Source organism: Crinia signifera, chromosome 2 (genome assembly GCF_055691185.1).
Source record: "Crinia signifera chromosome 2, ASM5569118v1, whole genome shotgun sequence".
Lineage (NCBI taxonomy): Eukaryota > Metazoa > Chordata > Amphibia > Anura > Myobatrachidae > Crinia > Crinia signifera.
Window position 1 is genome coordinate 347,210,359 of NC_139218.1, and position 20,348 is coordinate 347,230,706.

General features: G+C 44.6%; 1 protein-coding gene across 3 annotated transcripts in view; it reads left to right on the top strand.

Annotated features, from left to right (window-relative positions):
* The window catches only part of LOC146057878 (uncharacterized), a 77,096-nt gene that overhangs the window by 1,502 nt on the left and 55,246 nt on the right, over nucleotides 1–20,348 (top strand). For all 3 annotated transcript variants that reach the window (XM_083169676.1, XM_083169674.1, XM_083169675.1), the window contains exons 2-3: nucleotides 5,114–5,218; nucleotides 16,760–16,893. In XM_083169676.1, coding sequence (XP_083025802.1) covers nucleotides 5,114–5,218; nucleotides 16,760–16,893 — 239 coding nt within the window. The remainder of the gene's footprint in view (nucleotides 1–5,113; nucleotides 5,219–16,759; nucleotides 16,894–20,348) is intronic.

Below are 20,348 nucleotides of genomic sequence, written 5' to 3' on the forward strand. Positions count from 1 at the left end.
GGGGGAATCCAATTAGCTTCAAAGAAACACCAGGAGTGGAAAATAGAGTTTTTTCGCTATATTTCCTGATGTTTTTCTGATATTTTTTCCGTGCTATCCAGTTTGGTTGCCTGTAAAAAAATATCACCCATTATTGACTATTTCATATTTGTGTATATAACATTATTGTTAGCAGATATTGTTTGTTTGTTTTATAGTGTCTTCTTTGTACATAAAAAAAAAAAAATATATATATATATATAGATAATACAAATACACTTAAACACACACATGTCTGGCCACATGATTCCCACCTTGCTGCTGCTCAGTATCACTGATTGGCTGGAAGCAGAGCGCATCAGTTATGTTCCCAGGCTATCAATGGTAAGGAGAAGCAGCATCTGCCCCTCTAGCCATCACTTGTGTATGGGGTAAGGGAGAGTGCAAGTATACAGTCTATCCTTTGTGATACATCAGGGACTTCTTAAGGTGCCCATACATTGCTGCGATGTCTGCAGTGTACGGAGGCTGCCGGGACCTTCCCGTCAGCATGGACGCATGCGATCCGTTGTGATGGATCGCATGCGTCCCTGCTTCCCACCCGCCTTGCTGTCAGGAGGAACGGGTGGTCGAACGGCCTGCCGGTCCGACCACCTGGTTGGGTCAGATGCGCACGGGACCGCGCATCGGAGCCGACGGCATGTAAGGGAGGGCCGATTTGGTCCGATTTAACGGGCCGATTGCTCACAATCGGTCGAAATCGGACCAAATCGCCTCAGTGTATGGGCACCTTTACAGCTATTTTACACAGACTTTACGCTATTTGTTAGTTGAATATATGGATGTTGGTACAGGTGTTAGCGGTTAAGTGGTGTATTACAGAATGTAGAGTTACACAGGTTAAAAAGTATACCAGTATGCAAAGTGCATAGATCTCTATTCATTACTTAACCCTTTAAGTGACAAAGTTGCTGTAAGAGATCCTAAAATATCTGCTAAAAATGCCAGTGTCACTCAGGGGTGGATTTACGGGGGGCGAACGGGGCGGTTGCCCCCCCTTAGGCCAGTGGAATCACTGCGGGGGGCGAGGGGTATACTCCTCACTGCTGCCGGCCGCATCTGCACCCGCACCTACTAAGTAATGATTGTAGTGATGATGGGGAGGTGATGACGCCGCCTCTCTCACCCAGGGCAAGATTCACCAAAATAAAAATGCCGGGTACTTGTTTCCTATCTGGGCGCCCGCTAAGTTCATTGCGCACCATGCTATTCTCCGTAGAGAAATCTGATCGCATCGCATCGTACACATACACGATATTGAACGATGCGATGCGATCCGATTCGATTTCCCATAGGAAACAATGTTAAATGGATCAATTTACCCAAATCAGCATAGGGAAGAATGGTAAATGGGCCAGAAACACCAAAAAAACCCACAGAGCAGTGGAATGTCCCCCCAATAGTAGTTGACGCCACCCCGCCATCAACGTGAACCCGAAGCGTGGCGAGCGCAGCGGTACGCGTCCTCCGACCTTTTCATGCCCTACTATCCACTAGGGCGTGGAGTGAGAATAGAATAGTGTGGCGAGCGCAGCGAGCCACCGAGCCCGAAGCGTGGCGAGGGGACGCGGATACCTTCACAGGTAAACGCGTCCCTTCGCGGGCTTCCCAGGTGTCCGCGTCGCCATGGACACCTGGGAAGCCCGCGAGGGGACGCGTATAACTGTGAAGGTATCCGCGTCCCCTCGCGGGGCTCGCTGCGCTCGCCACGCTTCGGGCTCGGTGGCTCGCTGCGCTCGCCACACTATTCTATTCTCACTCCACCCCTAGTGGATAGTAGGGCATGAAAAGGTCCGAGGACGCGTACCGCCGCCCCTCGCGGGCTCGCTGCGCTCGCCACGCTTCGGGCTCACGTTGATGGCGGGGTGGCGTCAACTACTTTTGGGGGGACATTTCAATGTTCAGGGGTGTTTTTGGCCCATTTACTATTGTTCCTATTATAATTTGGCTAAATTGAGACATTTCACATTGTTTCCTATGGGAAATCGAATCGGATCGCATCGCATCGTTCAATATTGTGTATGTGTACGATGCGATGCGATCCGATTTCATTACGGTGCCGTACGTAGAAAACCTGGGCGCCCAGATAGGAAACAAGTACCAAATGCCGTAAAAACCCAGTTTTCGGGGTTTTTACCGCATTTAAATATGCAGCAAAGCCCCACCGCTGGGGCTTCGCTGCGGGGGGTTGCGCCAGTTCTATATGGCGTAACCCCATGGAAGCCTATGGGTTTCCCTTCGCGTCCCCTGCTGCCCCGCGCGCCCCCGCCGATCCGCGACGCACCCCCCTCACCTGTGTCCGGGCAGCCTCCTGCTGTGCTACCCGGACCAGTGACCTCCTCCTCCCTGCACCTCTTCTGAGTGCAGGGAGGAGGAAACGGAGCCCTTAAAGCCGGGTAAGGGTTCAGGGAGGGAGGGGGGACCCGCTGCACATCGCCAGCCATCGCCTTTGAGTTAATAATCGCATATGTTAGTGCATATGCGATTATTAACAATGCGAATGCCGGCGATGTGCTGCGGGGGTTATTAGTGAAGCCCACCCACAGTAGCTGATATAACGTGGCTTTATCTCCCCATCCTGCCATCCTATTGGTTGATGGGCTGTAAATTTGGTGGCTTGCCATCCTGATTGCTCACAGACAGTGTGGGGTGGGCTGTGTCTGCAGCACTGCCCGGGGGGCATAAGGTGGGTGTGTGCCCGGTTTCAGGATGAAGTCGCTTGATGAACGGGAGCAGCCACAGGCTGGAGCTCCCTTGTGTGTGCACTGTCTGGCTGCTGGTGTGTCCGGCTGCACATACAGTGTGTTTGCAATGCAGACCCCCATGCAGGGTTTTTTCTTTGAAATGTATTATTGTTTTTTGTTATTATTATTATTATTATTAAGGAGCCCATACACGCTCCGTTTTCGCCGGCTCCGTTCTGTACTATGCGATGCGCGCTCCCGCGCATCACATAGTACGGTATGTGCACATCGTATCGGATCACAGTGCATGCACTGCGGAATGCACTAGGGATGCCATCCGATACGATGTGTACTTTCAAAGTACAGAACGGAGCTTTAAAACAGAGCGTGTATGGGCTCCTTTACTATTATTATTGGGGGGGACAGTCTTACAATGGGAGGAGTCAGGAATGGGAAGGGGAGGAGTCAGGACTGGAGGGGGAGGGTCAAGTTTAAACAGTAAACCCCCCCCCCCCCCCTAGAAGAGAAGTCTAGATCCGCCACTGGTGTCACTCACAGCGACTGTTCTTTTAGTATAAATAAATACAAGTGCGGCCAAGTCAATTAACTGAAGTTTAGTTAAATATTGCACCCAAAAAAAGAACTCTGAGCGTCACTGAAATGTTTTACAGATATTTTGAGGATCTTTCACAGCAACGTTGGCACTCAAAGGGTTAATCGTCACATAAAAAATTCACGTCACACATGTTCACACATCTGCACATGTTACATCTGCCCCACCTGCAGTGCACATGGTTTTGCCCATTTTGAGAACAAATTTGTATTGCGATCAGATGTGAATAAGGGCCAATGTGTACGCATGGCCTGACTACCCCTCCACTATACTTCGGCTCTCCCTACACCCACTGTGCTCCTGATTCTTCTCCATACTATTGCTGAGTTATAGAACACGACATTGCCCTGCACCAGGATCAGTGATCTGTGGGCTCCTTCTCTGTGACCCAGTCAGCTGAGGGGCAGTGATAGTCCCAGATGTCACAACAGAGAAGGAGCCCACTGATCCCACAATGGAGGGAAAGTTAATGTTATTTATTTTCTTTTAGAATTATTTACTGTCCGCCATCATCCCCACTGATGTTAAACTGTATGTATGACATTACGTCATAAACACAGATTGCATATCATACCCATCACCCCGATAACATGTATGTTGTTTATTACATTATTAGCACTTTTTGGGGAGATTTCATCTTCATTTCATAGATTTTTCTTTTGCTGTTAGTTAGTGGATTTCAGTCTAAAGAGAGATTGTCGACAAATTTGCATTTTATGTTAAATGAATCAGTAGTTTGGGCACTAATTTAGATGTTACTCAGGATATCTATAGATTGTAAAGCTGGCCATACCTTAGAACCACCTGCATACGATGCAGATGGTATGCAGGTTGTATGATCGATTGATCGTCTGCACTAAAAACACATAAGATCTGCATATGATCTGCTTACAACCGCAAGCCATCCCGACTGATCATATGCGCAGCGCAAAAGATCATAGGAGCGACCGCTGGACTGCGCAATGCATAGTCATCGTACCGAAATACCTCACCATGTGCGCACAATGGATTGCACGATCCATCAAAATTGTGCGTTCAGGCCTAGAATCGTTCTGATGTATGGCCAGCTGTAGCTTGCGCGCAGGGCCCTCTTACCATTTTCAGTGTCTGTAACTACCCAGTTTGTTTTATCCCTATTTCAAATTGTAAAGTGCAACAGAACTTTCTGCGCTATATAACAATCACTAAAGAAATAATATAAGGAATAGTTTTGTTTATGTTTTGTGATGTCATTCAGTTTGTGCCTTTGCTTGTTGTATCACAGCTGTGCAGTGCCGGTGCAAGGCGCCAGAGCGCCGCAGGCGGGGGCGCCCCGGCGCTCACCCGCTCCATGGGTGGGGAGGAATATGGCCGCCGTGCTGCTCCTGGGGGGAGGGGGGGTGATACGTGATGCGGCCGTGATGCGCTAATGCAGCTGCGTCCACCACTGAATCAGCCCCAAAAAGTCAGAGTTTAGATACAGTATAATGGGCATCAGTTGTGATATAGCTACATATTTAGTGTGGCAAATACATATTAACCTTTGCAGTCCAAATTTCTATTTGCAATTCAAACAGTCTGGTTTTAATGTTTAAATGAATTGTCATTATTTTTTTTAATTAAAAAAAATGGTCTACTTTGCATGTTGAACGATGTTAATGTTCTTACTTTAAAGTGGCTCAATACTGGATCTGCTACTAGCGCTAGGGCTGTTGAGCCTGACTAGACGTTGGACCTAAATAGGGTTATATAACTTTTTCCGAGCAGCTGGGGTAAGAATTGTCTCCTTTTTTTCCAGCTCTTCTCGCCTAAAGTGGTTTCAGCGAAGTCCGAGTCGGAAAATGTGTTTGGAGGATTTGATATTGACACTGTGAAAAAGGAGATAAAAAGGGCAAACAAACTGGTAAGAGCTTATTAATGTGCTGTGTATCATCTGCAGTACAGTTGCTTACAGGTCATGGGTAATGCTGGTAGGACCTATATTAGCTGAAAGCTACATGCATTTAGATAGGGGGGGGGGTGCTGGGTACAAAGTGCGCCCTCAAACTGCTAAACAGAAATAGTTCATCAGAAGAGTTCTGTATATTTTGTTGATGGTTAGGAAGCCGACATTCGTCATGTCGACATGATCAAAATGTTGACATGTTCAGCACATCAACATTGACCATATTGACATTGAGTACGTCACTACTGATAAAATGTTGCCATGCTAACCCTAACCTGGTGGCTGCAGCTAATGTGCCGGTGATGGCAGCTAATATTCCGGTGATGGCAGCTAATGTTCCGGTGATCGTAGCTAATGTTCCGGTGATCGTAGCTAATGTTCCGGTGATCACAGCTAATGTTCTGGTGATCGCAGCTAATGTTCCAGTGATGGCAGCTAATGTTCCAGTGATGGCAGCTAATGTTCCGGTGATCACAGCTAATGTTCTGGTGATCACAGCTAATGTTCCGGTGATGGCAGCTAATGTTCTGGTGTTGGCAGCTAATGTTCCGGTGATGGCAGCTAATGTTCCGGTGATGGCTGCTAATGTTCTGGTGATGGCAGCTAATGTTCCGGTGATCGTAGCTAATGTTCCGGTGATCACAGCTAATGTTCCGGTGATGGTAGCTAATGTTCTGGTGATGGCAGCTAATGTTCCGGTGATGGCAGCTAATGTTCCGGTGATGGCTGCTAATGTTCTGGTGATGGCAGCTAATGTTCCGGTGATCGTAGCTAATGTTCCGGAGATCGTAGCTAATGTTCCGGTGATCACAGCTAATGTTCTGGTGATCGCAGCTAATGTTCCAGTGATGGCAGCTAATGTTCTGGTGATGGCAGCTAATGTTCCGGTGATGGCAGCTAATGTTCCGGTGATGGCAGCTAATGTTCCGGTGATGGCAACTAATGTTCCGGTGATCTTAGCTAATGTTCTGGTGATCTTAGCTAATGTTGCAAAACTGTGGTTATGGGGCAGCAAGTATGTCCCTATTCCTAAACCTGTACCTATATACTGTTGGGCGTTTCCAGAGTGCCTACAAAGGGTTTGTATTCTGACCCAACCAATCAGCTTCTCTCATTGCAAAGATCATGATAGATAAATGACTTAGGTGGAATTCGATTAGCTGCAAGTTTACAAAAGGTGGTAAACTCACGCATTTATAAATTCACAGAATTTTTCTTTCTGTGCGCACCCGAGATTCACACAATTCATTTCAAAATGACAATTCACCCAAAATTGCAAATTTTGGCCATAAGATGAACTGAGAAAAGAGCATGAAAAGTGGGTAAACCTTGCTTAGACCCCCTCAAAAGTGACAACTTCCTTGGCAGAATCATCAAGATGACTTTTAGTGGGCATAAGGAAAGTCAGGTACCTTTTAAAAGGTGTTCAATGGCTGATTTGTGCTGATTTTTTTAAACAAATATAAAATCAGGAAAAACACTTACAAATGTTTATGCAGTTACAAAGGAATATAATGAAAAATTAGATAAAAAGTTGATTCGGGGATAATTTGAGGCCCTTTTTGTTTAAAACAAAAAACCCAAAATGTTGAAAAGCTATTATTTTTCCTTTAAATATAATTTTCATTTAATTCAATTTGGGAAGCATAAAATAATTAAGTAGTTGAGAAAAAGTTTTTTTTTTTTTACCTGCGCACTGAATCTAGCTGATGGAGCGCCGATAGCCGTGTGTGACACACGACTAACCATGCTACAGCGAACACTGCTCCCCGTCTGCTTGGAGTCCTGCAGCTCACCGCTTCGGGATTCTTTGCCGCCCGTTGCGGTGACTGTTGTGCTCCTTACTGGTCCCTCAGTGACTCGCCCTGCTTCTCCTATCCTCCGTACTCACCAGCGCCCTTTCGATCTTCCTCTGGCTCCGGTTCCTTTGGCGTGTGCACACTGAGTCACTGAGGGACCCGTAAGGAGCACAACAGTCACCGCAACGGGTGGCAAAGCATCCCGAAGCGGCGAGCTGCGGGACTCCAAGCAGACGGGGAGCAGTGTTCGGCAACGCTGTAGCACAGTTAGCCGTGTGTCACACGCAGCTATCGGCGCTCCATCAGCTAGACCGGCACAGCACCCCACTCCGGGACCCAGGTAACCCCAGCTACCCAACCCATAAAACCACCCCGCAGACCACCAATCAAGTTGCGCACAACAGGTACCCACCACTAAATAACCCCTTCCTGACAGAGCCAGTTTTTGCGTTCCTGACAGAGCCCTTTTTTTCAAATCTGACATGTATCACTTAAGTGGGGATAACTTTTTTTTGCTTTTACTTATCCCAGTGATTTTGAGATTGTTTTTTCGTGACACATTGTACTTCAAATTAGTGGTAAATTTGGGTCGATACAGTCTGTGTTTTTTTGTGAAAAATACCAAAATGTCGGAAAAAAATGGAAAATTTAGCAATTTGCAAAATGTTAAATTTTCTGCTTGTGAGACAAATAATCATACCACTCAAAATAGTTAATAACTAACATAGACCATATGTCTACTTTATGTTTCCATCATTATTTCAACTTCCTTTTAATTTTTTGGGACACTAGGAGGCTTACAATATGAATAGCAAATTCTCAAATTTTCAAGAAAATTTCAAACACTGATTTTTTTAGGGACCAGTTCAGTTCTGATGTGACTTTGAGGGACTTGTATGTGAGACACCCCCATAAATGATGCCATTTCAAAAACTGCACCCCTCACAGTATTCAAAACAGCATTTTGGAAGTTTGTTAACCCTTTAGGTGTTTCACAGGAATTAAAACAGAGTGTAGGTGAAATTTCAAAATTTCATTTTTTTTGCAGATTTTCAATTTTAATACATTTTTCTAAGGAACACAGTAGATTTTACTAGAGAAATGTGACTAAAAATTGATTCCCCCAATTCTTTTGTTTTCATAAATATCCTATATGTGGCCCTAGTGTGCACGTTGACCAAACCACAGGCTTCATAATAGAAGGAGCACCTACTTGATTTTGGAGCCTCCTTTTTATGAGATTATTTTTTAGGCACCATGTAGGTTTCTAGGCACCATAAGATGCTAAAAGTTAGGAACCCCCCCACAAGTGACCCCATTTTGCAAACTACACCCCTCAGGGAATTCATCTAGGGGTATAGTGTACATTTCAAACCCCCAGGGGTTTCACCAATTGTGGTACAACTGGGCAGTGAAAATGAAAAATTACATTTTTTACACAAAAATGCAGTTCTGGCTCAAAATTTTTCATTTTCAGAAGGTATGAAGGAGAAAAAGCACCCCAAAATCTGTGCCCCAATTTCTCCCGAGTATGGCAATGCCTCATATGTGACCAAAAAATACCAGTTGGGTGCATGGCAGGACTCAGAAGGGAAGGAGTGATTTTTGGATTTTGCAGCTCAGATTCTGGTGGAATTTTGGTGGGTGCTATGTCGCATTACCAAGACCCCCCAAGCACCAATACAGTGGAACCCCCCCACAAGTGACCCCATTTTGCAAACTACACCCCTCAGGGAATTCATCTAGGGGTATAGTGTACATTTCAAACCCCCAGGGGTTTCACCAATTTTGATACAACTGGGCAGTGAAAATGAAAAATTACATTTTTTTACACAAAAATGCAGTTCTGGCTCAAAATTTTTCATTTTCATAAGGTATGAAGGAGAAAAAGCACCCCAAAATCTGTGCCCCAATTTCTCCCGAGTATGGCAATGCCTCATATGTGACCAAAAAATACCAGTTGGGTGCATGGCAGGACTCAGAAGGGAAGGAGTGATTTTTGGTGGTGGAATGTTGGTGGGTGCTATGTCGCATTAGCAAGACCCCCAAAGCACCAATACAGTGGAACCCCCCCACAAGTGACCCCATTTTGCAAACTACACCCCTCAGGGAATTCATCTAGGGTTATAGTGTACATTTCAAACCCCCAGGGGTTTCACCAATTTTGATACAACTGGGCAGTGAAAATGAAAAATTACATTTTTTTACACAAAAATGCAGTTCTGGCTCAAAATGTGTCATTTTAACAAGGAATGAAGGAGAAAAAGCACCCCAAAATCTGTGCCCCAATTTCTCCCGAGTACGGCAATGCCTCACATGTGACCAAAAAATACCAGTTGGGTGCATGGCAGGACTCAGAAGGGAAGGAGTGATTTTTGGATTTTGCAGCTCAGATTCTGGTGGAATTTTGGTGGGTGCTATGTCGCATTACCAAGACCCCCCAAGCACCAATACAGTGGAACCCCCCCACAAGTGACCCCATTTTGCAAACTACACCCCTCAGGGAATTCATCTAGGGGTATAGTGTACATTTCAAACCCCCAGGGGTTTCACCAATTTTGATACAACTGGGCAGTGAAAATGAAAAATTACATTTTTTTACACAAAAATGCAGTTCTGGCTCAAAATTTTTCATTTTCAGAAGGTATGAAGGAGAAAAAGCACCCCAAAATCTGTGCCACAATTTCTCCCGAGTACGGCAATGCCTCACATGTGACCAAAAAATACCATTTGGGTGCATGGCAGGACTCAGAAGGGAAGGAGTGATTTTTGGATTTTGCAGCTCAGATTCTGGTGGAATTTTGGTGGGTGCTATGTCGCATTACCAAGACCCCCCAAGCACCAATACAGTGGAACCCCCCCACAAGTGACCCCATTTTGCAAACTACACCCCTCAGGGAATTCATCTAGGGGTATAGTGTACATTTCAAACCCCCAGGGGTTTCACCAATTTTGATACAACTGGGCAGTGAAAATGAAAAATTACATTTTTTTACACAAAAATGCAGTTCTGGCTCAAAATTTTTAATTTTCATAAGGTATGAAGGAGAAAAAGCACCCCAAAATCTGTGCCCCAATTTCTCCCGAGTATGGCAATGCCTCATATGTGACCAAAAAATACCAGTTGGGTGCATGGCAGGACTCAGAAGGGAAGAAGTGATTTTTGGTGGTGGAATGTTGGTGGGTGCTATGTCGCATTAGCAAGACCCCCAAAGCACCAATACAGTGGAACCCCCCCACAAGTGACCCCATTTTGCAAACTACACCCCTCAGGGAATTCATCTAGGGGTATAGTGTACATTTCAAACCCCCAGGGGTTTCACCAATTTTGATACAACTGGGCAGTGAAAATGAAAAATTACATTTTTTTACACAAAAATGCAGTTCTGGCTCAAAATTTTTCATTTTCAGAAGGTATGAAGGAGAAAAAGCACCCCAAAATCTGTGCCCCAATTTCTCCCGAGTACGGCAATGCCTCATGTGTGACCAAAAAGTGGCAGGACTCAGAAGGGAAGGAGTGATATTTGGATTTTGCAGCACAAATTCTGGTGGAATGTTGGTGGGTGCTATGTCGCATTAGCAAGACCCCCAAAGCACCAATACAGTGGAACCACCCCACAAGTGACCCCATTTTGCAAACTACACCCCTCAGGGAATTCATCTAGGGGTATAGTGTACATTTCAAACCCCCAGGGGTTTCACCAATTTTGATACAACTGGGCAGTGAAAATGAAAAATTACATTTTTTTACACAAAAATGCAGTTCTGGCTCAAAATTTTTCATTTTCAGAAGGTATGAAGGAGAAAAAGCACCCCAAAATCTGTGCCCCAATTTCTCCCGAGTACGGCAATGCCTCATGTGTGACCAAAAAGTGGCAGGACTCAGAAGGGAAGGAGTGATTTTTGGATTTTGCGGCTCAGATTCTGGTGGAATGAATGGTGGGTGCTATGTGGCATTAGCAAGACCCCCGAAGCACGGTGAAATTATGAACCTAATAATCCATAGATGTGTGGTATAATTTAAAACACTCCTTTATACATAGGCCGGGTTTGTCGGGGCAAGTGTCACACTGGAAATAGTTTGCTTTCTTATTCCCTTTTTATAGCAAACTTTGCACCTTTTTTGTGTCCTGCCATTTTTTCCAGTGGAGGGGATTTCATCAGGAAAATGCTGCCCTGGTACAATACGGGGGCCAGTACTAGAAGTACTGGGGCCCTCTGCCTGCTGGTTCCCAAATATTAGGCCCTTTATGACTTCCTCTTGAAAGTGCATAAATGTCCCCCTCTGGCCGGTAGAACGGAATAGCACGTAAGCGTTATACAGTGCCATCTGGATGATATACACGGCCAGCTTCTTGTACCAGATTTTTGTTTTCCGCAGGGCACTGTACGGCTTCAGTACCTGATCTGAAAGATCCACTCCGCCCATGTACCTATTGTAATCCAGGATACAATTAGGTTTTGAGGTGTGGGTACTGGTACCTCGTACAGGGACGGAGGTGGTACTGTCTCCGTGAATTGTTGTCAGTATAAGGACATCCCTCTTGTCCTTATATTTGACCAACAACATATTTTCGGTGCATATTCCCCTGCTTTCACCCCTTCTCATTACTTGGGCAATGTGCGTTTTTGGGAGGCCTCTTTGGTTCTTGCGCACAGTACCGCAAGCTGCTGTACCTCTTGAACCAAGGGCCTTAAACAGGGGGATGCTGGTGTAAAAGTTATCCACATAGAGGTGATAACCTTTATCCAGGAAGGGGTGCACTAAATCCCAGACAATTTTTCCACTAACACCTACGAGGGAGGGGGGGCATTCTGGCGGTTCAATTCTTGAATCCTTCCCTTCATATACCCTAAACCTGTGGGTGTACCCTGAGGTGCTTTCACACAGCTTATACATTTTTATGCCATACCTTGCCCTCTTACTGGGAAGGTACTGGCGGAATTTAACCCTTCCTTTAAAATGTATAAGGGACTCGTCTATGCAAATGAATTTATCTGGGATGTACATCTCTTCAAATTTGGCACTGAAATGATCAATGACCGGCCTGACTTTGAATAGCCGGTCAAAGGTGGGATCATCTCTGGGTGGGCACTGTGCATTATCGTTGTAATGCAAAAATTTAAGGATCGTCTCAAATCGAGCCCGGGGCATGGCCATACGGTAAAATGGGGTGCTGTACAGAACATCTGTACTCCAATATTGCCTAATTTCTGGCTTTTTTACTATGCCCATATGAAACACCAGACCCCAAAATGTCATCATCTCTACTGCATCTACAGGGGTCCACCTAGCAAATGATGACGTGGGGTTTTGAGCAATAAACTGCTGGGCATATAAATTAGTTTGGTCCACCATTAAATTTATAAAATCATCAGAGAAAAATAATTTGAAAAAGTCAATTTCTCTGAGACCTGTGGAATCAAATTGGATTCCTGGCATGGCCAAAAACTCAGGAACCTGGGGCTCAAAATTGGGTACTTGTGTATTTTGGCGGCGCCCGTCGTGGGCATCGTGTGCCTTAACTTTAAGGCACAGGACACGACGCGATGGACCCGATTTCTCCATAGGCTTCAATGTTAAAATATTTTTAACATTGAACCCGATGGAGAAATCGGGTCCATCGCGTCGCGTCCTGTACCTTAAAGTTAAGGCACACGACGCGTCCGACGCGACCGACACGATTTCTCCATAGGCTTCAATGTTAAAATATTTTTAACATTGAAATACTGTCGGTCGCGTCGGACTTGTGCCATTATAATGGCACAAGATCAAATGTAGTTGTTAAAATCCATCTAACATAGAAAACAATGGGAAATGGGCCAATATGGCCCATTTCTCATTGTATATGGCCCCGTCATGTCCAAATATAACTGCCCCCCCATTGTGAGCGGCACCCCAGTATTGACGTCAACCCGAAGCGTGGCGAGCCCGCGAGGGGCGGCGGTACGCGTCCTACGACCTTTTCATACCCCTACTATCCACGTCGGCGTGGAGTTGAGAATAGAATAGTGTGGCGAGCGCAGCGAGCCCGAAGCGTGGCGAGCGTACGCGGATACCTTCACAGGTATCCGCGTCCCCACGCGGGCTTCACAGGTGTCCGTGGCCACGCGGACACCTGTGAAGTCCGCGAAGGGACGCGTTTACCTGTGAAGGTATCCGCGTCCCCTCGCGGGGCTCGCTGCGCTCGCCACGCTTCGGGCTCGGTGGCTCGCTGCGCTCGCCACACTATTCTATTCTCAACTCCACGCCGAAGTGGATAGTAGGGGTATGAAAAGGTCGGAGGACGCGCACCGCCGCCCCTCGCGGGCTCGCTGCGCTCGCCACGCTTCGGGTTGACGTCAATACTGGGGTGCCGCTCACAATGGGGGGGCAGTTATATTTGGACATGACGGGGACATATACAATGAAAAATGGGCCATATTGGCCCATTTCCCATTTTATTCCATGTAAAATGGACTTTATCAAGTCCATCTTATCTTGTGCCATTATAATGGCACAAGACCGACGCGACCGACACGATTTCAATGTTAAAATATTTTAACATTGAAGCCTATGGAGAAATCGGGTCCATCGCGTCGGTCGCGTCGTGTGCCATGTTAATGCACACGACGCGACGCGATGGACCCGATGGACCCGATTTTTCACACACGATGGACGCGATCCTCATCGTGGGCGCCGCCAAAATACACAAGTACCCAAAATTGTCTGGTGGTGGGGTCCATACGAGATCAATTATTGGGGGGGGGGGGGTCTCAGCTGCTCTACGGGGGCGTCTTTGAGGGGGTCCCTCATCACCAGAGGAGGAAGAGGAGCTTAAGGCGAATCCTTCAAATTCCCCGCTTGCATCACTGGCTGTGTCAGAGTCAGAAGCAAGCATGGCATATGCCTCCTCTGCTGAATACATTCTTCTGGATGACTGGGATGACATTTGGGATGACATTTGGGATGCCATTTTTATTTTTGTGTTACTGGTAGTGAAATGTTTCAACACGTGTATAGTGTAGGGAGGGGTACAAACTTTATTTCAACCCGGGGGGTATGTAGTGTGTAGTGTGTATGTAGTGCAGAAAAAAAAAATTGAAGGGGTTAAAAAAAAAGAAAATTGAAGGGGTTAAAAAAAAAAAAATTGAAGGGGTTAAAAAAAAAAAAAAAAGGTCCTGCGCCAAAAATTGAGCACAGATGTTGGTCAGTAACGTCCGTCACTGAACAGCGCTCAAAGGCAACAGGAATTTGATCAAAAAAAAAAAAAAAATAGATCAACCCTGTGCCGAAAAAGCTGATCAGTGATGTACGTCACTGATCAGCGCACAGTGGCCACAGGACACCCACAAAATCACAGTGTGTGTAAAAATTTTTTTTAAAAAAGACCCCACAAAAAAAAAAAAAGGTGATCAGTGATGCGACACTGATTACCAGTGAGGGGCAGCAGGTGCACAACCTTTGGTGCAACTGACAGTGCAACTGGCAGCAACTGACAGGTATATATAAAAAAAAAAAAACCTCTGCACCCCCAAAAAGTTGCTGATCACCTCAGATATAGTGATCAGCACAAAAGGCGGGGGCAGCAGACACAAAATTTAGCACTCTCTATCACTCTCTGTCACTATCTCTCTCTATCTCTCTATCTCTCACTATCTATCACTCTATGACACTGCAGCAGCAGCACTGCCAGTTATATATATGAAAAATAACCCCTGCACCCCCAAAAAGTTGCTGGGGGTGCACAAAATATAGCAGTCTCTATCACTCTCTGTCACTATCTCTCTATCTCTCTATCTCTCACTATCTATCACTCTATGACACTGCAGCAGGTATATATATATATATAAAAAAACCTGCGCCCCCAAAAAGTTGCTGATCAGTTAATTTATACTGATCAGCACAAAAGGGGGGGCAGCAGTCAGTTATATAAAAAATATATAGCACAATCTGTCACTATCTCTCTATCTCTCTCTATCTCTCTCTCTCTATCTCTCTATCTCTCTATCTATAACTATAGCACACTGCAGCAGCACAAAATATAGCACTCTCTGACACTATCTCTCTCTATCTCTCTATCTCTCTCTATCTATCTCTCTCTATCCTAACGCTATTACACTGCAGCAGCACAAGTTCACAACACAGGAAGTCACAAGTAGTAACAGGATCCAGGAAGCATCCAGCACACTACAAGCAGTGATGAAGCAGTGATCAGGTAAGTATTTTGCTCGGTTCAGGTCAGTAAATGGCGGCAGCTGGGCACGGTGACCGCACTGCACGCTATTCCAGACCGGAATGGCGTCTGCAGTGCAGTCACCGTTAGTTTAAATCCCCCTCCTTGGCTGTGATTGGTCCGTCGGTCCGACGAACCAATCACGGCCTTTGGGGGCGGGCGGGGTGAGGTGGGGTGACACCAGTGTCACCCTTACACCCCGCGGTGATTGGTGCTGTACTTTACAGCACCAATCACCTCCGATCGCGTGTCACCGGCGAACGTTATTCGCCGGTGACACAGAAAACGCTGTAATTGGCTGTTCACACTGAACAGCCAATCACAGCGATCGCCGACGGGGGGGGCGGCATCGCAGCCCCCCCTGGGCATGCAGGGACATGTCTGCTGTCAGGGACAGCAGACATGTTGAAACTGTCACCGCGTCTATAGACGCGGTGACAGTTTAAATCCATGACGTACATTTATGCCATGTGTCGGGAAGTACTTCCCGACCATGACGTAAATGTACGTCAAATGTCGGGAAGGGGTTAAAGAATTTGTACAATTTATACACCATTCGGGATTGAAATTTTTGATACAACCAACCATCCAATTTATGTGCACACACTGTACAATTGATTGGACAGACAATTGAACGGATAATTGTGCAGGACAACATTACCAACTGATTATTGTGTAATTGTGTAATTGACACCGTATAGTTGTAATGACATTTTAAAGCTGAGTTTACTGTACCTTGATGGAGTAAATGTCTCAGCCAGCCAGCTGTACACTGTATTAAGTTTATTCATGAAATTTAATGAATAAATTAACACCTGCATGTTCACAAATAAAATAAAAACTTTTCATTTTACAAGCATTTGTAGAATTCATGTGACAGAGCGCAGTACTAACACCAAAATATATAATTAAGTAGTTGATTTTGGAGTACTTTGAGGCCATAATTTGTGATTGATTTACATATGTATTTCGAAATGTGAATTTGCAGTGAATTGCCCTTTGCGAGACCAAACTGTCACCTGATTGAATTCCCCCCATATCTCCTTGTATCACTTCTATACCATGACTGCTTTTTTGTGTTGATTTTTTCCGCCCAGTTATTATACATGCATGGTGGTTTAATGGATCTGAGTGAAAAATTGGGATCCTCACAACTGACTTAAACAAACTAGTCTTTTCCTTTGGGGCCGATTCCATTTAGAGTGCTGTGAATAGTGCCGGGAGGAGCTTTCAGAACTATTCAAATCAGTTTATGGTAATGTTGGAGAGTGCCGGTACTAGTCAGGTTAAACATGGCTCCCTCCCGTTGCTATTCACAGTGCACTGAATTGAATTGACCCCTTTGAGTGAGACTGTGCCAAATGGTTATATTATTTTAGTTTTATAGAGTTGTTTGTTTTATTATGTTGTGTTGATTCTCACTCCATGTAGTATAAATAATAACAGTTAATATTTTTTTCTCCTCCCCCAATGGCAAATGGTAGAAATGTTCTCATTGCAACACAAATGGAGCATCTATTGGCTGTGACATAAAAAGGTGCAAAAAATCCTATCACTATGTATGCGTAGAAGATGCAGGCGGTAAATGCATTGAAGATCTGAAAAATCAATTATATATGTAAGTTACTTCATATTACTGTAACATTGCATTTTCCAGGAATTCTGCTGCACTTGTTGCCTTGTGTCTAGTTTCCCGACTTGAAACCTTACATTGTGCTATCTTCTGTATAAAGATGGACGCCACGCTAAAGTTGTTTTTAATCTTTATGTTGCTCTTAATAAAGATTCCCTTGCATAACAGAGCAGCATGTTACTTATATCTATGACAGCTGCATATCACTGCAGCTAATATTCAGCTCTCCAGGGACTGACAGCATGGAGAACTTTACATGAACCTACAGTATGTTGACATGGAAACCATATAAGTGTACCTTGTCCCCTCGTGTGGCTCGCTGCTCTCGCCATGCTTCGGGCGTGGTGCATCGCTGCGCTCACCACACTTTATTATTTTCTTACTCTTATCCCACTTGGATTGTAAAGTAAAAAATCTTTTTAAAAAAACTTGAAAAATTCAATTCATCGACCTTAAACTTGTGTCAACCTTCTGTCAATGTCGACCAATATCATTATGGGAGTTATTCTAATTCACTCGGAAAGGCACAATCACTCTCTAATGGACAAAACCATGTGCACTGCAGGTGGGGCTGATGTAACATGTGCAGAGAGAGTTAGATTTGGGTGGGGGGTATACTTCAAAATGATATCTATATTGCAGTTTAAAAATAAAGCAGCCAGTATTTACCCTGCACAGAAACAATAAAACACCCAACTCTAAATCTCTCTGCACGTTACATCTGCCCCACCTGCAGTGCATATGGTTTTGTCCATTAGAGAGTGATTGTGCCTTTTCTAGTGAATCAGAATAACCAATTAGATTTCAAACACTTTCTTTATCACAGATGTGTCCTACTACTGCCTTGCAGAGTTGCTCCCATGATTTGCACACAATCTGCTGGGGGAGGCTGGGATTAATTTGCAGTGATGGCTTTCCCATAAAAGCAAATGGGTCCAATAAGCTAGCACCCCACCACCAGCGCGCGCACACACACACACACACACACAAACAAACACAGAGATATTCAAAACATCTCACTGGATATCATTGAGGATAAGGACACGCAAACAATAGGGCTAATTAAGCTTGTATCTAAAGGTGCCCACACACTAGAACAATTTTTGGGCCGATTGGCTGATTTCCGATAAATCGGCCGATGTATCGTCTGATGTTTACCGATAATCTGTTGAAAATCGGCCGATTTTGGCCCGATGCGCGCTCCCGTGGATCTTTAGCTGAATCTTCTGATCTTACATGCTGCACAAAAGATCAGAAGATTTAACAAAAGATCCATAGGAACGCACACGGGATCTTAAGAAAAATCTTTGGTAAAGATGTACGCTTGCCTGAAATCTTTTGTCCAGGACGGAAAAAAGATTTCTAGGCTAATTTATGCGCACATCTTACGATCGCAGATCTTTCTAGTGTGTGGGCACCTTAACACTACAGCCTTAGGTTAGAAGAACCAATCGTGCACAAATACTAAAGGTGCCCTGTAAGGATAAATGTGTAGCCCCTCGACCTGGTGGCCCCTTAGGTACCAGTGAGAATGTGATTTAACCCTACACACCAAACACACGGTGGCGAGTCAAGAAACATTCTGGTTTATTAAGAGTTTAACAGTAGGTTAAAAGACATGATACATGGGTGTGGACAAATGTATGGTACTTTGTTATTGGCTGTTTAACAGTTGCTGGGCAGATTAAACAGGAGACATACAAGATATTATACACAAGAGAATGGGTGAGAGAGGGGGGTTTTCATTATAAGGGAGTTTATGCAGGTGCACGCTGCATACGAAACCACAAAAGGGGGAGTAGTAGAAACTTAGATAAGACACGCTTAGGCTTACAGTATGACCTTGTAATGTAGCCATAGAAAAACCATAATGAGAACAGTTCTACGTGCAAATTCTTATATGCTACATGGGTTCAAAATTTTAACCCTTCAATCCCCTCTTAGAATCATGAATTTAGATGATATGATTCTTCTTACGGAATTCCTTATTTCTGTGCTTAGCAAGATATTGTTTGTAGCCTTCAGGGGAATTTGCGTGTGCAGGGGCAATGGATTCATACATAAGAGTGTTCTCAATACCTTTGGTAGCAAGTTTTCTACAACATGGTATAATGCAAAATACAACAATACAGATAATAGTAAGAATAATCAATATATAGATTGCTAATTGAACAAGGGCCTGTTCTATACCATTTGGGTGACCATTCTTATTACATCCCTATGTCCATCGTTTGGAGACACAGGGGTTAATGGTGCAAAAGTCTATCTGGTAGGCGGCTACCTCGGTGCTGAAAGAATTGTACCAGAAAATGTATACGCCTGCCTTTTCAGTCATGTCCACTTCAGTTTTTGTGCAAAGGTATCTGGCAGACAAGAATCAATAGAATAATATACGTTATCCACCATCGTCCAGAATTCTAGAATGACCTCATCTGCTGGTGAGTCGTCTTCTCCATCATGTAGGAGGTTAGGGCTGTCTGCCCCCATTAGTACCTCGCCTTGATCTGTTCTCTATCCGGGACGTTACTCGGGATTCTCTTTACCCTGGATGCGTGTATCCACACTGGACTCTCTTCTGTAAGGACAGCCGTCCTGGTTACTGCTACGATCTCTGTCTCTGGACCGTGGGTGAAATCTCCTGGACCTTTGTTCCTAGGGAGTACCTTCACAACGACCTTGTCTCCGACCTGGAAAGGATGTGTTGATTCCTGTGGATTAAAAAGATTTTTACAAATAACACCATGTTCAATTTCACTAAGTCTGGTGATGAGGGACCTAACATACTCTTCTCTAATCTGTTCTAGATCTCCTTCCTGGACTATCATTGGTTTCTTAGCCCAAGGTGTGGGAAAAAATCTTCCTATTAAAATTTCAAAGGGTGAATAACCCAGAGTCTGTTGGGGGGGTCATTCTAATTTCTGCTAGGACTATGGGGAGGGTTTGTTTCCATTTATTAAATGTTCCTCCTGTTGCTTTCCTAAGTTTGTCCTTTAAAGTCCTATTTATTTTTTCCACAATTCCTGAACTTTGGGGATGATAAGGAATGTGAAATTTCCAATCTATTTGAAGTGCTTTCACTAAAGCTTGTGTGACTTTGGCTGTGAATGCAGCTCCTTTGTCACTATCTATTTGCAGCGGGCATCCCCATCTAGGGATGATTTCTTGTGTTAGTATGCGTGCAACCGTTTTTGCATCTGTGATGTAAAAATCTTTGTTTAAAAGCATAGCTGTGGTGTTTTTGCTATAAAGTCCTACCCCATGGTAGTAAGCAATGAACAATGGGGCGCTTGATTGTGGTATGCATGGCTTCCCCTCTTTGCAGATCAATCCTGTTATAGGATTTTTCTGCAATATTGGAAATAACCAGTCATCCAAGTCTTTTTGTGATGCTGAGCTTTGTAGTTCAGTGATCAGGTTTATCTTTCTACATTTGGCAAGCT